General features: G+C 35.9%; 2 protein-coding genes across 3 annotated transcripts in view; one reads left to right on the forward strand and one right to left on the reverse strand.

The window, feature by feature from the left end:
• LOC125870212 (N-terminal acetyltransferase B complex auxiliary subunit NAA25) overlaps positions 1-11941 on the forward strand; it is a 65852-nt gene extending 53911 nt beyond the window's left edge. For both annotated transcript variants that reach the window (XM_049550587.1, XM_049550588.1), the window contains exons 14-18: positions 90-209; positions 750-888; positions 1042-1082; positions 9764-10027; positions 11168-11941. In XM_049550587.1, the coding sequence (XP_049406544.1) occupies positions 90-209; positions 750-888; positions 1042-1082; positions 9764-10027; positions 11168-11857 (1254 nt within the window). In that variant the 3' untranslated portion in view covers positions 11858-11941. The remainder of the gene's footprint in view (positions 1-89; positions 210-749; positions 889-1041; positions 1083-9763; positions 10028-11167) is intronic.
• The window catches only part of LOC125870224 (uncharacterized), a 1100495-nt gene that overhangs the window by 299312 nt on the left and 782375 nt on the right, over positions 1-18808 (reverse strand). The gene's annotated exons all lie outside the window — the stretch shown is intronic.

Here is an 18808-nt window from a genome sequence, read left to right on the forward strand (position 1 = left end):
GGTTCCCTTTGTGAACGAAACGATAAATTAGTAATCATACAATGAGCTAGCCCAATGGTAACAAAATCTTCATCTGCAAACTTTTCTAGGTTATTGAGTTTGTTCAGTTCAAGGAGCGATTGCAACAATCTAACCAGTATTTGATGGCAAAGATTGAAATACCCATTCTGCAGTTAAAACAGAAAGCAAATAATATTGAAGAAGGGGAGGTAACCGTTGTCCTTGTCACTTTAAGTTTTTCTTCTAAACGATTCTTTGTTTGCATGTTTGTGTCTGCAATTGCTTTGAAATACATTTTAGCCCTAGGGTTGTTGGATTGGACACCTATTTCGCCTAACTTTCACATGCCCTGTTGATTGAATAAAGTGAAACTATAGATAGATCTGTCAAACTTGAAACAATTGGTTAAAAGGAGGAATGTGCATACACTCTTCTCTTTCCCCTTGACTCTTTTCTTTGTTATCTTTTAAATTTAGCTTCAGTTGATTATAGATAACACAGTTTAGTAATTAACGCTTATGGTTCTTTACTTTTTATTTTCTGTAAAAAGAGATTATGGTCAAGTTCAATGCTATTGGTTTTAAGATACTTGCTATCAGATGTGGTATTATGAAATATTCAAATAATTGAAAGGTAGGAAGGTATACACAACTGTGCTTCCGTAACTGAAAACTTGCGAGGGTGGGGGTATTTAAATTGTATTCTACTGTAATTTGTCAGTGACAAATTTTCATTTTGGGATTGCTTAGGGCATTCTTGAAAGCTTGAAAGAAGGAGTTCAGTTTCTTGAACTCACAGATGAAATTGGAACCAAATCATTGACCTTCAATGAAGAATTGCAGCTGCGGCCCTGGTGGACACCAACTTATGACAAAAATTATCTCTTAGGTTAGTATATGATGCACCTGTTTATATAATTTGGGACAATTCTATGTTTCTAGTGTGGATAAATTTTTATCAGCCTTGCTGTAGTACATTTTCTTTCCAATGTTTTACTACATATGTAATGTCTTTAAAATAACTGCTTGTCTTTGTGTGCAGAGCCATTTGAAGGAGTAACTTATTGCACCGGACAAACCTTGGTATGAATTTTTGTCTTTGATATTGTATACACTAGTTTGATGTTTATTCAAGGGGATGTACAAGAGTTCATGGTAGAGTTCATTTCAAGATTAAATTTTTTAAAAGTTGCATCAAGATTTTTTCTTTGTTAACTGTGGTGTCAGGGCCAACTTGCACACACCTCACTAATTACAGGGGAAACTTGCCACCCCAACTAGCAATAGGTACCAGGTAACTCCAACTACCAGGGTTAGGAAAGATGGGAAGAAACCATCATTAGTATTTCTGTCTCAGCTGCTGCGATTTGAACCTGAAACCCTAATAGTTCTCAACCAACTTGATTAACCACTAGGCCACACCTTCGGGTACAATTTTGTGTCAAGATTAATTATAGGGATAATTTTAGAGACCTCCCTCAAGGTTCAACTTTCTAACACTAATTTCTCTTGCGATTTATGATATTACGCTTGCGTTCCCTCTTTTTATGGCAACAATTTTGTGAACTTATTTATCATTTATATATAAAAAGTATGACTATTTGCTTTTCTAGTATATTCTTTTGTTAAATTGATTTTGTAAATATGTGCCCAATTGCACGCAGGCAAGGGGAACCACTTACTAGAATCGAAGTGCATTCTACCGTCAGGAAAGTCAAAGTTGATTTGTTAATACACAAAGTAACTAATCCATATTTCTTCTTTATATAAAAAAGAACTGACACAATTTTCTGGAAGTTCTTGAATGTTGAGTATATTCAATTATTTTAAATGTTTTGTCCACCCTCTTCCATCTATCCCCCTTTGCAAAAATTTCATTTGCAATTTGTATGCATACTCAATATCACAATCCCTTGAAATAGTGCAAAGACTGTGTGAATTGAATAGTCATTCTAATCATTGATCAGATCTACTCAAGGAATAGACGGACAGCAAAAAGCGACAAGGGTTTGCCTCGCCTCGCGGTGAGGCGCTCGCCTTTTTGAATTGAGGCGCTAATTAATACCAAAAACATAAAATATTTAATTGCATTTATAAATATCCAAAATGTCAACAGTAATGACATATTAACAAATATTTCAATTCAAAGTCTAGAACTTGAATGACTCAATAATTCATAAGACAATTGACAAACAATATTAGAACTCTAAAAGTCTATTCTTCTTCAAAATTATCAAAATCTTGATGTTCAACATCCATTTCATTATGATTATATTGCTCCTCATCTTGCTCCTCAAATTCTTCATCAGTTAGTATTCGAGTCCTACTTGAACTTGTAGATGTAGTTTATACTCCTTTGACCTTGTCAAGTGCCGTTGAACTTGAAGAAATTCCCCTTAGACCATAGATATTCTTGTTAGCTACAATTGCCGTAGCAACAATACCCCAAGTAAGATCACCTTCCTCATATACTAGTTTATCTTCTTGATCTTCGAGGCATCCAACTAACCATTCATTTGACTCATCAATATTCTCCAAGGCAATTGCATCAATGGTATCATGAGCATCATAGCGACGTTTCAATATTCTATTGTACTTATTGACTAACGTACACTAAATCATTGAGACGCGATAGTGCCACCCTATTTCTCTTTTTGGAATTAATCTGCTGTTGTAGATATTAACTAATGGATACTAATAATAATATAATATGGAAATTAGAATATAAAATATTCTTCTTACGTGTTCAAACACTCTAATTTCGCTCACATCCGAATGAGCTACAAATTAGACTTAATACTTTCATGGCAAACTTTTGCAAGGTTGGAGTTTGGCTACTAAATAGCGAAACCATTCAACCATAAAAAAATATATTTAAAGGTTAATAAGTATAAATAAGTCAAATCACTTGAGTAATGCTATAGTATAACGAACTAAATTAACTCACTTACTCGGTGACCTTAAGATTTTGGCTCTTTGAGCCTGATCACAACCAAACATTCCATCTGCATTTTTGTACCTAGGAAGCTCAACGACTAGTAAATTTTGTGTTGTTATTTTGGGGTTCATCTTCTCAACACATGCACAACAACCCGTCCGCACATCAAAATGTTTAGTGCCATCTTCTTGAGCTTTATAAAACAATCCCGGGATCAAAATATGGCCTGCAACATGCATAGGCCGATGAAGTTGGTCAGTCCACCTTGCATCAATAATTTCAAACACTTTCTTATATTAATTCTTAACTCCACAAAAAGCCCGCTCAATAGTTTCCTTGGCTCTATCCATTGCTTCATAGATATAGGCCATTGGTGGTTTATTTCCCCATCTACCAAACAAAACAATACTATCAAAGGACCACAAACTTAAGTGCCCGAACAACATCATTCCAAAAGTGGGCAGAAATAAGAAGGTTGGCAACTTCTTTCCCCAAAGTTTCCTTTACAAATCTACTTGAAGTCCATTCGTTTGAGAGGACTAGAATTCTCAAGTTTTTCTTTTGTTTGTACATAGCTTTCAAAGTCAAGTAGCTTGTTGCAAATCTTGTCTTGGCTGGTTTCACCAAATTTCTTTCATTGGTTAATTTTCTCATCAAGTTCAACCACAATGACCTTTGACTATTGTAAAAATGGATCTTGATGGCCTTCTTAAAAAGTGTTAAAGTAATATTATAGTAATTAGTAGCTAATAAGTATTGTTAGAATATGAATAGGTTTATACAATCCTATTAGAATAGGAATAGGTTTATACAATCCTATAAGAATAGGAATAGGTTTATACAATCCTATTAGAATAGGAATAGGTTTATACAATCTTATTAGAATAGGAATAGGAATAGAAATAGAAATAGGAATACTAAATAGTATCCTACTTGGTAAAGGATTGTATTCTAGGGTCTATAAATAGGGTCTCAATGTAATAATGTAGACACAACAACAATTCAATATATTCTTTTCCTATATTTCTCACAAGTATTTTTAACTATAAAGAAAGTTAGAGGATAGGAGAGTGATATTACCTGAAGCATATGGGTTAATCTTGAATATGTCACCAAACGTCAAATTGATGCAATGAGCAACACATGGAGTCCAATAAATGTGTCGATACGCTCCTATCATCTTGCTTCCTGCTTTAATATTCTCACTAGCGTTATTAGTGACAACTTGTACAACATTTTCCAATCATATTCTTTCAATAGTGTTCTCGAACAAGTTTGTACATTTTGGTAGAATCTGTATATTTATTGTTAGCATCAACAAAACCAAGAAATACACTAACGATTGAAGAATTCACCAAAATATTGATGATCATTTAACCTTTTTGTGCCATCCATTTGTCTATCATAATGGAACAACCAAACTTTCTCCATTGCACTTTATGCTCATCAATAGTTTTGTCCACTTTCTTCACATCTTTTTTTAGGTGAGTAACTCTAATTTCATGGAAGGAAGGAGGCTTCATTCCGGGGCCATGTTGCCTACTGTCTCAATGAATTTATCAAATGATTTGTAATTAACACAATTAAAAAGGAGCCCCGCATCGTACATCCGTTATGCAAAAGCACTTACCACGCGCTCCCTTAGAATTTTGTAGGTTTCATCAAATCCTACTCCCTTTTGTTGTGATTTTCCTGAAAAATAGAGATTGAGAGGACATTTCGTCACGTTCCGCTCCGTGGATGATGCACTTACACTAGAAGACATCTTTTGAGTTTTTGAGGGAGGCATCATTTCACCATATTTATCCATATTATCATCATCATCAATATTAACCACATGTTCTTCTTGCTACCTCATCTGATATTTCGGATAACTCGCAATTTTAGTTTCCACATATGCCCTTATTTCTTCTATAACTTCTGTCCGACAACCATTGTTTTACATTTCTGTTTCCACCCATCAAAAGTTGTTTGTGTCGAGTAACACCACCATTATAAGTAACTTTACAGAACATACATATAAGTGATTTTTTTGTTGGTCCTTGCATACCATAATTCCATCCAATGTCCTTTTATTTGCTAGCATCATACGTCATTGAAATCACTATTTATGGACAAACAAATACTATATTGTTTAGTATAAAACTAAATTGAGTAGGGAAGACACAAATATAGAAGGATTAGATTTTTTTTTTAAAATATAGGCAGATTGCAATAGTCAATAGCTCCAGAAATTAAAAACCAGAGCATAAAAAACAGAGACTCTGCACACTGCACACAGCTGTGCTGACTGCATATTAAAGATGAAGAAGAGAAGAGGAGAAGAAGAAGAAGAGAAGAAGAAAAAGAAAAAAAGGGTGCTGAAAACGTACTTGCTGAGGTCACACAAAGCAGAGGAGAAAGAAGAACTGAAGAAGAAAGAAGAAGAGAGAAGAAGAAGTACCTGCTGGAAAAGAGAGTCGGGAAGCTGAAGAAGAGGGTTCCGAAGCTCGCAGACTGCGAACGAAAGAAAAAAGGGAGTAGAGTTGTGGGTTTGTCAAAACTCCAAATAAACTCTAGTATTGCTTCTTAATTATTAAATCAGGCCTTTTTTTTTATTTATAAAAAAGGTGAGGCCTTTAGTGCCTCGCCTCGCCTCGCCTCTTGGAAGTCGCCAATGCCTCGCCTTTTCAGTGTCGCCTCACCTTGCCAGTAATAGGCGCATGGGTTGCGCTTCGCGTCGCCTCACTATTCGCCAAAGGCGATCGCCTTTGAGGACACTGAGTGCTATATGGACTAATCTGCAAGGTTAAATATTTCAAAATGGTTAAGGCGAAAGTAGGGCAACTCTTCCATAGACGAGTCTGACGAAGCAGTCTATCATTCTTCTTGTGTTTGTTGAAGTCGTAGAATTATATGTGATTAGGGTTTCTGAAGTTGCATCTTTAAAACAGTGTTTACAAATTAAATAAAATAAAATGGTATATTGAAAGGGAAAATTAGTTAGATCATATTTTTTCATTAAGGGAAAAAGGACAAATATACCCCCGAACTATTACAAATGGTATGTTAATACCCTCCGTTCTACTTTAAGGTTGTATATATCCTTACCGTTATACTTTTGGATTGTGTATACCCTTAAAACTAACGGCGGACACGTGGCTTCATCTCAACCATTTACTCAATTTTAATTATTTATTTACCTAAAATTAAAAGATCCACCCGACCCACAACCAAATAACCAAATCTTCATCTATAATAAACCCAATGCATCCTCTGTAAAGTTTCAAACAACAACAATGAATCAACCCCTTTCAATAACACAAATAGATTGTAAGAATATTTTTAACCTTGTGCAAAATTAAAATCAAAAGCTTTCCAACAACAATCACAAAAATATGGTGCACTTGGTTCAATTCATCAAAATATATTTCAAGAATATTTTTGAACCCTTTTAACCATAACAAATCAATTTGAGCTCAAATTTTTTGATTCAATTGCAAACCCAATTTAAAGCTTGAAGTTTTATCCATCAATGGTGATAGTATATTTAACCCGTTTCAACAACAACTAATCAATTTAAGTTCAAATTTTCTTATTTGATTGCAAACCCACTTTTCTTGAAGTTTTGTCCATCAATGATGATAGTATTTCCAATCCCTTTCAACAACAACAAATCAATTTAAATTCAAAATTTTTGATTCTATTGAAGACCCACTTTTAAACTTGAAGTTTTGTCTATCAATGGTGATAGTATTTCCAACTCCATTCAGTTACAAATCGATTTGAAAAAAAAATTAAAATTGATCTCTTGTTTTTCAACGAAAGCACATGCTACTGTGTCTTTGTTTTAATGAGATTTGAAAAAGAGTTGCAAATGAAGATGTATTGAAGAACAATTTTGTCTTTTGTTTGATTTAAAAGGTTTTGGGTTATGTTTTAATGGGGGAGGGTTCTTTGCTTTTTATTTTAATTTTAAATGCCATGGTGTTGTAATTTGGATCATGGGTGGGTAAATTAAGAAAGATGGGTGGGTTTTTGGGTAAATAAATAAATAAAATCGGGTAAATTGTTGAGATGAAGCCATGTGTCCGTCAGTTAGTTTTAAGGGTATACACAACCTAAAAGATTGACGGTAAGGATATAGACAATCTTAAAGTATAACGAAGGGTATATACGTACCATTTATGATAGTTCGGGGGTATATTTGTCCTTTTTCCCTTTTATTAATGATAAGTTAAAATAATTGTTACAAAAAGGATCAGGGGGAGCTGGGAGGTAAGCATAATATTGTAAACCACATAGGAGGTTAATGTTAGAAGTTAAATCTTAGGTGAGGTTTCTGAAAATTTCCCTTAATGATGTTGTAACTTAATAATGAACTTGTATGCAAAGTCTTCCTTATGCATCCCTTGTTCTATTCTCATTGATTCTATTGTCACTGTTCTTGCCACCAGGGTTCTTCTGCTCTTGGAAATCAACATTTCCTTGATCTATTTCTTTTTCTAATGGTTTGGTTCTCTTCCCCAACGAATATTGGAGAATATCATCTTGATACAAGGCTTTACAAAAAACCCATCTTTCTCACCTTTCAATTACTAATGTAAAAATGCCTCTATATATTTTGTACTAGAAATATAACATTACATTTATATCTTACTTCTCTTGGATCTTCATACAGAGAAATGATAAGTCAGTATGTTATTGTCCCTCACAAACATCACATTTGTCTTGGGTAAGAAAATGAACCTTGGGCCTAACTCAACCCCATAAGCCAGTTCATGTGGTGAGGATTGCCCAAAATTATATAAGGAGAAAAGAAACTATCCCCTTGACTAATTTGGGATATTCTTAACACCATAGCTGGACAGTTGGAGTGCAGACAACATAAATTAGAGGCCTAACATTTGGGAAACCAAGAATATGAATGAGCCTAGTTCTAACGCCATGTTAAGAATAAGTCTTGGACCTTACTCAACTCCAAAAGTTAGCATAAGGTGTGGATTGCTCAAGAATACAAGGGAAGACTAACTCAATTCTTTCAACCAATGTAGGGTACTCCAACGTTTGGTGGTACTGGTGTCAGTGTGAGAGGAACAATTTGAACTTATTGGGTACCTGGTGCCTCCAATCAATACTTGTATCGAATCGCTCCACCTACCAAGCTTAAGGAGTTGAAGAAATTACTTAAATGCTTTTTTGTCTTTGTTGAGATTTGAGCCCTGGTCTCCATGATTTTCATCCCATGTTTCAATTTGATGAATGCCATGTGATTTTAAGTGCTGAAAAGGTAAATGGAAATGAATGGGGAGATAATGTAGAACAATAATAACTTCAGTTTCTTATATATAAGTTCCTCCAAGGTAATGCATGTGTTTGTGTTATATTTTTTAATGAAAACTCTTTTCCTTAAGTTAATACTGCACATTATTTTAATATATGATAAGCAGGGGTTGTACTAGAGTTAACATATCCAACATTACATGTCAGTAGGAGTTGGTTTCTATAATGAGGAATAATGCTTAAAGGAAGAGCTTTGAGAAAGCAAAATGAAAATCTTGATTCTGATGCTTCACATTTTCCTTCCAACAATGTTTGTTGTGTCTACAAAAAAAAGTAGTCGGTTCAAACATGTGAAGAGTAGGTGTGTGGTGCGCAGATGCCCCAGTAAGGAGGTGTGAGAAATTGGCTATAGCAGGTTTTAGTAGAGGTAGAGGTAGGCCGGAGAAAAATTGGGGAGATGTGATTAGACATGACATCTTCAGCTTGCTGTGGACATGACAGTAGATAGGAATGTATGGAGGTCAAGGATTAGGGATGGTTGCAGGTAATAGAGTGTGGTCATATTTTTATGTGGAGGGGGTCAGTCTCCTTTTATCCTTATTTAGTATTATATTTGTTAGTAGTTAGATCGTATCATATTCTTCATTTTCACTACGTACTGCTTCATTTGCTTCGTATCTTGCTATTTTATTGTCGATATTTTTCTTTCAATGTAGTTTTGATTACACTTCTTTTAAGCCAAGGGTCTAGAGGAAACACCCTCTCTACCTACAAAGGTAGGGGTAAGTTCTGCATATATCCCACCCCACCCAGACCCCACTTGTGGGATTATATTGCATACGTTTTTGTATACATAAAAGTAGTTCATGATGTTTCAAATCCTAAGAAAGAAAAACACTCAGTAATTTCGTGCCATTTACAAGTTTTGGTGGACAATTACTTGGTACCCTTACTGGTAGGAGGTAGCAGGTACCCAATGGAATAATTGAGATGCCTTGAAGTTTGGCATGGACACCACCATTCCTAAAAAAGGAAAAAGAGAGTTTCATGAACTTGCTATACTTTTCCATGTGAGCATAAGCTACTTAAGATGGCCAAATTAGATAGCTAAATAGTATGGCACTGAAACAACATTGGACTGTTACCTGATACAACTTGAAATTCTAGATATTTTTACTGCTTAAATCGAGATTTTATGACGCCAGTGAATTAAACCAACATAGTCAGCTTTCTTACTTCCCATGGTGTCTGGAGTTGAGTTGGCTGGTTGAAGGTTATACATTACATCATACATGTTATTTTATGTGTATAACTGAACTTTTCTTTGTCAGCTACGGTTCGGAATGGCATAACAATAGTTCAATCACTGAAGTAGTCTTGTTATTTGAGCCAGATTCCTGTTGACATCAGGACCTGAGACTATGCCCCTGTTCAATTTTCTTATTTTTTATAGTTTTGATGATTCTTTCTTTTATGTATGAAATTCATGCAGAACCTCTTCCTAATGTTAAGCTTGTGGGAAAAAAATTCATCACTTTGTAATTGCTTTTACGCTTAATTGCAGGATGATCAAATCAAACAGTCTCAAGCTAAAGTGGTTAAAACAATTGAGAAGAGATCCCTTTTACCAAGACTTGTCTTTCTCTCAATTCAATGTGCATCATCATCTGTCAAGGGAAATGTTGAAGCAAACGGTTCTGTCTTTGATCCTAAGCTATCATCGGAGCTGAGATTGTTACTCGAGCGGTATGCCAATATCTTGGGATTTTCCTTCCAGGATGCTGTAGGGATGGCTTTTGATATTTCGAGTGGCCTTAAGGATGCAGAGGTAAATTCTTTTGTGTTCATACTCTGTGTGAGGAACTGAGGATGTTTCCAAAGCTATTATATTTTTGTTTGTTAAAGTACTTTTTGTTCTCTGTTTCTTGCTTCAATTATGATAATACAAGCATACTTATGGAGCCCTTATTATCATGACTTTTGTTGTTATTTGTTTTCTCTTCACATCATTGTAATGGTTGGGATAGTCTTCAAAGAGAATTGGAATTCCTAACTGTACAGGTTCAACATAGAAATGGGCCTTTCACTGAAGAAATAGACGAGGTGCATTACTGCATTCCTCAAATTGAAATTTCAGAACTTACATCTACTGAGATTTCAAAGAGGCTTGGGCTTCGAATAAACTTTGTATTTGTTTGGTGTTCAACATTAACTTTTAGTAATAATATGGTCGTTTCCGAACGCATAAAAGCTAGAGGTTTAGTTCCATACAACGTTTTGAACATTTTTGTTTTTTCAGTTTTTTTCCTACATTCTGAGGTAGATAATAGAAAGATTATTTGCATTATGCTTGATGGGGGATGGAGTAACCCAGAAATTTCCAACTGTTTTGAAGTATCTCTAGGGTGCATGTTCTTGGGAGCATGAGAGTAGAAACTGAGGAGACTATAATACTTCTTAAAGCTGGCACATACATCAGTCATCACTATAAATGGACTTAAAGGCTATGATAATCAAGTATGAAAACACAGCCTAGATATATAGCATATTGAAACTGATTTCAATGGAGGCAAATATGCAATGGGGCCTGACCATATCACAGGTGATCACACTTATGAGAGGGGAGAAACTTTCTGTTGAAGTAAAGTTGGTTGATTTAGGTTTGTATGTCGTTTATAATTGAAAGCTCCAAAAAATGCATGAAAAGTTGCATATTGTTCCAGTTGGACAGTTGAATTACAAGAGAAGAGAAAAGAATTGCTTATATCAGTTGTAAAAGAATCATCATGTTTCGTTTGAAGGATTAGCATTGATTCTTTGATGCAGCTCAAAACTATCTTAGGCATGAAGAATGATATTTCTAGGTTTTCGTCCCAAACTTTCATTATTTGCTGTCTGGTGTCAACTGTTAAACTGTAAGTTTTTGTGATAGACTAAATTTTTGTATGTTTGATCACCTTCCGTACAGGCATGGAGCTGCAATCTGATTGATTGGATGAACTTTGTTGTATTTTTAAATGCTTGGAATCTTTATTCTCATGAAGTAGATAGAGATTCAAATAAGCATGGTAGTACATGGCTTCTTGTGAATTTGATTCTGAAGAAGTATATCCTGGATAAAGTGAGATCAATGGGAGCACTAGAGTCATCACCCGGATGTGATCTTCCTCATCTGGTGCTATTGGTAACTGAACCTTTAGCTTGGCATACTATGGTGATTCAGTGTTGTGCCAGGTCATTATTGCCTTCAGGAAAGAGAAAAAAGAAAGGTGGACCTTCGGAGCAGTGTAACATTGAGTTGTGTCAAGAAGTACAGGATTCAATCCGTTGTGTATGTGAGACTATAGAGCTGGTTAGAGACTGGCTAAATCAACAAATGAGCAAGTCAGACAATGACAAATCGGAAAGTATACTTTCATCACTCAAAATAGATGGAGAGTTAGGACCCGGGAAGGTCTACCGAGTTATTGAAACGTTAACCTCGTCTTCAACAATTGATAGAGGTCTTGGTGATGTGATCACTCGAGCATTGCAGTCTTGGAGTCCTGCTGATATTTCTAGAAAAATCATTACTAGTCAGCGAACTGCTTTATCTAATTTCGTTAGAATTTGTGATTCAAAAATCAAATCAGTGAAGGAACTGAAAGCTCAATTATAGCTGGCTGGGGAAATATTGGATTTTTCTGTGGAGGGGAGTTCCAAGTGATTTTCTTGTTTTTAATTTCTAGGTATTGTTTTTTCCTAGTAGACTCATCCAACGTTGCTCCAAATTTTCGTTTCAGCTTTCAATTATGTACAATAAACATGAAATTCATTTTCCGAGTATCTTATTTGTTTTGCAGATATGTAATGTTTGTTTTTTGTAAAAAAGATTTGATTGGCTGCCTGTTGATTTTGGTGCAAAAATATAAAAGAGGATGGACGGATGGATGGATGATTGATTCAAGTCACTGTACAAAGAGAGAGTACTCATATAATTTCCTCCCATTGTTGTTAGTCGTTAAACCACCCAATGACCTCGGTGGGAGGTATCAAACATTTCAAATCTTTTTCTCAAGATTTAAATATTTTTCAAATTAACTTATTTTTCTTAAATTTAAGAAAAATCACTTACCTCAAAAAAACATGGAAAATTCTTCTTCAACATCACATCTCAGCCTTCCACTCCAACTCAAGAAAATCACCCCTATTTTGACTTGCTTGACCATACAGGTACAAAATTAGGAAAATTGTTCATTAATAGGGATTTGGTGCTACCAATAACCATCTAATAAGTTGAGATTGAGAGGAGATAGTTAACTTCAAACTTTGATAGATAAACGAATTAATTTGGCTCTCAAGTGCTTCAAAAGGACTTGGGGTGATATTCTCTTAGTTGGGTTGAATGGCTTTAGGAGACTAACATATTCATTTGTTTTGTGCACTGAACACACTTGAATGAATGGTTAGTATAACATTTATTGGTGTTTTATAATTTGACATCTGTAACCCTAGTTGGTCTTCTCTATTGTTATAAACCATGTAGTTAGTTAATCTTAATTACAAACTCCCAATTCTCTCACAATAGTTACTTTCTTGAATCTCAATAGAAAATTATAAGAAGATTCTTGTACTCTTTCAATGAGATTAGGCCTCAATGGGTTACTGTATTTTGCATTGACTTCTTTAACCTCGTGAAACAGGAGTAGTTTGGGCGATGATGTACCGCAGATTTACAATACTTTTGATGCTTTAAACTTGGATTTTTGCGTGCATCTTTATCATTTGTTAGTAGATGTAATGGTCTTTTGCTTGGATTTTGTTGGAAAATATAGTTTGGAGAAGTTGGGACTGAAAAGTTGCAGCAACAGTTATTTTTGGTGTTTTGAAGACTCGACCTACAAGCCGTAGGAATGAGTCGTGGTTTGAAGTGTTGATATCTGGAGCTAGTGTAAAACGACGGAAGCTAATGATGAGCCATAGTAACTTCTACGAGCCATACAATTAAGTAGTGGAAAAGTTTAGAGAAGTTGAGCTCCAATACCTTAATGACGGTTAGCCAGGACAGGTCGTAAAAAGATCTACGGGTAGTAGATCATACCCATAGAAATTTCTCTTAGGTGAAGGACTAGCTGGTGATTGACAGAAGGTACCAACGAACGCAGGAATTCCTACGAGTCGCAAGTACAAACCGTAGAAACAACTGGCAAACCTAAATTTTCCTAGATTTTCTTTTGTTACTTTATTTAGGATTTGATGTTTATAAATATTAGTTGTAATTTTCATTTTTCAGGTTATTAGACAATTTGATACTTTTACTTTTGGCTTTGAGAATTAACTTGCAAACATTTTGAGCATTTAATTCTTGGAAGTGTTGGTTTATTATATTGCTTTTTAATCATCAATTCAAGATTTCAGATTTCATCTACCCTAATTGTAAGTTCATGATTTATTCTATTAGTCATATTACAAATTGTTATCACCTAAGAAGGAGTAACTAAATCCACAACTAGGGTTGTGGGAACTATGAGTAATTAACAAAGTTGACCTAATAATTAAGTAATCTTTGAATAGTGTTTATGCATGTATTGTTGATCTCTTCGTTTTGAATGCTTTTTAACGGTGCGCAACGTTAGAACTCGCCTTATTCCTACTTGTCCGACCAAGGAAGTAATGAATGGGAGAAGAGATTGAACAACGAATATCCAGCGTTGATTATCCTCTATCTAATAGCTTAACATAAAGATGCGAGGGCTAATTTGGGGACAAGGGAAAGGGTTAGTAGAACATATACTCGTAAACCGACCAAGTTGTATGGTGAAATTCCCTACTTGGACTCACTTAGGAGATACCTAACTTACCGACTTTGCATGTCAAACACTAAGAAATGGTTACTATTATAAGATTTATAGCGTTAAGAACTTGTAGGGAACACATGTACCCTAGTTTCTTCTTATATTGATCTTACAAATCTGCAAATCTTGTTTACTTGGTTACTTTTTGCTAAAATTAATCAATAATTATTTTGTGTTACAAAATCCCCTTTTTATGGAAATAATCTGACTAAAAGTACAATCAATAGTAAATTGGCCTAAGTCTAGAACGTATTCCTCGTGGGATCGACCCTAACCTCTATTAGGTTCTTTATTTGACAACAACCGCTTATACTTCTTTCAGGAGGTGTAATTTGGGCGTATCAAATTTTGGCACCGCTGCCAGAGAATAAGGCTTTTATATTAGACTAATTTTGTGATTGCACTTCAGTCAATTATTTCATGATTTACATTTTATTTTTGTTTTGTTTTCTATAGGTCTTATTCTCAGTGTATGCCAAGTACACGGTGTCAAGGTCCCATGACCCCTTACGATCTTGAATTAAGAAGAACTCTTAGAAGAATGACTAGACCATGTCATAATATGAGACTAGATGATGATCCAAATGGAGAGGGTCATGATAAGGTGCTTGGAGTTCAATGTCTGGGAGTGGTGGAAGTGCCTAGAAACATTCCAAATAGCCCTTCCTTTGATAATCCTGAGAGAGTGCAAAATCGACAAGCACCCGATATGCGTCATAACTACTTGGTTAACCATAATATTACAGGATCAATGGGTAGCATTGTTGTACCCCCATTTCCACTCGGTCTTACGTTCATTGTCACCAGCAGTTTGATGCAAATGCTTACGTCTAGAGGGTTGTTTGCTAGGCTACTATTTGAGGACCCATATGCTCATCTAAGTAAAGTCAGCAATGTTTGTATGAGTAGTGTGGGAAGATCAGATCTAGAAATGGATGCAATTGGGTTAAGGGTGTTTCCACTATCATTGACAAGTGATGCTTCCATATGGTTATCTGAGCTACCGTATAACTTAATCACCACTTAGAACGAGCTACACCAAGTGTTCTTGGATAAATATTTTCCGGTGTCAAAGAAGATGAAGCTTAAAGAAAGAATCCATAACTTGTGGCTTCACTTGGAGAATCAATTAGTGATGCATGAGACACATTTAAAGGCTATATGAACCAAATCATCGAACTAATGATGAATCGCTCAAGGAGTTCTTTTATAGAGGATTAAATGACAATGGTATAGCTGTGTTGTAAACTATTTATGGAGGATCGTACGAAGCTAACACATTTATGCAAATAACAAATAAGCTGGAGAAGATTGCCAGAAACAATCGGCTACCACAAAGAGCACTTTTTCTATACATGCCACACAAAATCAATCCAATGATGATATTCGTGAAGAGATGTCGTAGTTGAGAACAAAGGTTATCTTAGTACTGAAACATGTGAGTGGGAATGCGGAGAAAGTTATTGTAGTACATTATCAAAAAGGAGTTCCACCGCCTGATAAGTATATATACGAAGAAGATGCAAATTTTGTGAATGATCAGACGGGGGTTTCCGGACCAATGCCCAAGCATACAATCAGGATATTTGGTGCCAAAGTCGAGGAAATAAAGGCCGAAACTACAATAATTAAAATCGTGAAAGGAACTACAATTGTGATGGGAACTATAATCGTGATAACAACTACAACAAGAATGGGTATAATAACAAAAATGATAAGAGTGGCCCTTATTTTCAACCAGTGATTCGAGATGGGGGATCAAGTTTTAATCGTATTGAGGATATGATGGCTAAGATGACTAAAAGGCTTGACTTTACTGATGACAATGTGAAAGCGATGTGTACTGACTTATCGAGCATTGAGAGAAAGGTAGATTCACATGCAATATCAATTAGATAGATTGAGCAACAACTGAGCCAATATCTAATCATGTGCAATCCGCGTCAACAAGGAACACTTCCCAGTAGTACCATCCATCATCCAAAGAATGATGGACATTGCATGGTAGTTACTACTAGGGGTGGAAAACAGACTATTGACCCTCCTATACCGACTAGTGTGGAAAGGGAAAATGAACTCGAGGAGGATGAAGTTGAAGTAGTGAAACAACCAAAGGATCAAAATGAGAAGAAAGCTGAAGTTACTCAAAAGATCATTCAAATGCCAAGACCTCTGCCTCCCTTCTAACAAAGATTAGTCAAGAAAACTGAAGAATGAAAGTATCCCAAGTTTATATCCATGTTGAACCAATTATCGATAAATGTTCCTTTAATTGAAGCACTAGAACAGATGCCCGAATATGCTATGTTCATGAAAGATCTTGTGACCAAAAAGAGGGCTGTCAGTTTTGAAGGTGATGATAAGTTGCAACGTTGTAGTGCCATTGTTACTAGATTGTTAGTGCAAAAGAAGGAGGCTCCCAGAGCTTTTACTATCCCATGCACTATTGGCATGTCACACTTTGTTAAGGTCCTCCTCCAATATCGATAGAGGGAGTAAGAAGTTTTTTTGGGCATGTCGGGTTTATAGGTGCTTCATCAAAGATTTCTCCAAAGTTGCTATTCCATTATCTAGGTTGCTTGAAAAGGAAAGTAATTTCAAATTTGATGTTGCGTGTTTAAAGGATTTTGTGAGCTTGAAAGAGAAACTTGTTTCATCCCTTATTACACTACCCTTTAAAACAATCTCCCATTTGAAATGATGTGCGATTCTAGAGGATTGGCACTTGGCGCTGTTCTTCGTCAGCGGAAGAACAAGTTCTTTCACCCCATATATTATGCTAGCAAAACCTTGTATAACGTTCAAAAGAATTACACTGTCACAAAACAAGAGTTGCTGGCCGTCGTATATGGGTTCGAAAAACTTAGAGCATATTTATTGGGTACCAAAGCAGTTGTGCATACAAATCATGATGCTCTATGATACTTGAGGGAAAACAAATAAGATAAACCTATACTTATCTGGTGGGTGCTTCTTCTTCAAGAGTTTAATTTTGAAGTAAGGGGTAGAAAGGGTTATGAAAACCAAGTAGCTGACCACCTATTAAGGCTTGAAACAGGTGCTATAGCGGCTGAGGGAAGAGACATCGATGATTGTTTCCCTGATGAATTGGTAGTGATGATTTCTCAAACCTCAATACCCTGGTATGCCAATTATGCAAACTTCATTCCATGTGGTTTGTTACATGAAGGCTTGAGTAGTCATCAAAAGAGGAAATTCTTATTTGATGTGAAGAGGTATATATTGGATGAACCTTTCCATTTGGTAGAATGTGCTGATTATGTAATTTGGCGTTGTGTGCTTAAAGTGGAGGTGCAAGAGATACTTGAAGCTTTCCATGCTTCGTCAGTAACAGGACATCATGAGGCATACACACAACTTCTAAAGTTTTGCTATGTGGTTACTTTTGGGCCAAAATGTTCAAAGACGTCCATGCCTTTTGTAAGTGTTGTGTACAATGTCAAATGAATGGGCGCCTTTCAAGGCAATATGAGTTACCTTTGTCACATATTCTCGAGATTGAGGTGTTTGATATTTGGGGAATTTATTTCATGGTGCATTTCCCTGTTATTTTAGGAACAAGTACATTCTCGTGGCAGTAGATTATGTATCCAAATTGGTGGAAGCAATATCATTGCCAAAAAATGAAGGGACAAATATCACAAGGTTCCTCAAGAGGAATATTTTCACAAGGTTTGGAACCCCAAGGGCTAGTATAAGTGATGATGGCTCTCATATTTGCAATCGCCAATCTGAAACACTTCTAAGTATGTGGTAAAACTCAAAGTCACAACACAGTACCATCCATAATCAATTCGGAAAGTTGAGGTGTTCAATCGGGAAAGATCATCTTAGCCAAAAAAAGTGAATGTCCATCACTCTGATTGGTCTAGTAAGCTTGAAGACACACTTTGGGGTTATCAAACTGCCTTCAAATCCCCCATTGGAATGTCTCCATACAAATTGGTATTTGAGAAGGCTTGTCAACTTCTGGTTGAATTAGAGCACGAAGTTTTATGGGCATTGAAGAGGAATTGGGAAGTGGCAGCCAAAATCATGTGAGTCAACTACTTGAATTGGATGATTTTGGATTACAATCATATGAGAGCTCTGCACTCTATAAAGAGAAAAAGTAAAACGGTGGAATGATGCAAAGATCCTACATCGGGAGTTTAGAGTGGGTGAACTAGTCCTACTTCTTAATTCACAATTGAAACTCTTCCCAGGTAAGCTGAAGTCCAAGTGGACAAGTCCGTACACAGTCATTAAGGTGTATGGGATCGAAGCAATCAAAATTGAAGATGTGAAGGGTGTTAAATTCAAAATTAATGGCCAAAGGTTGAAGGTATACTTTGGGGAAGGTCGTGATGTGAGAGTTGATGAAGTGTTGTACTTGTATGATGCTTAGAACTATATTCACGTTGTGCCATGACGTTAAATCATGTAATTCTTGGGAGGCAACCCAAGTATTAGTAGCTTTCAATAATGTGGGTGTCACTTGTGCAGGATGGATGAAAGGTAGGCAATTGAGTGGCCCATCGGGCGTTCTGCCAAAGTCACTAAGTGGAGCTCCAGCGAGTTGTCCCTTTGGGAAGGTCAACATCATGAGTGTACTATCAAATTCAGTGACCTAAACCCTTAAATTGGCGACCCTCCGATGATGTTAGGCGAACCTGATTCAGTTTTCCCAATGAACTGCACAAATTAGAGGATGTACGGTTAACTTCAGCGATAAACATGGAAATTCAGTGATGTTCCTTTCTACTTTAGGTGAT

Source organism: Solanum stenotomum, chromosome 7, assembly GCF_019186545.1.
Source record: "Solanum stenotomum isolate F172 chromosome 7, ASM1918654v1, whole genome shotgun sequence".
In the NCBI taxonomy this organism is placed as follows: domain Eukaryota; kingdom Viridiplantae; phylum Streptophyta; class Magnoliopsida; order Solanales; family Solanaceae; genus Solanum; species Solanum stenotomum.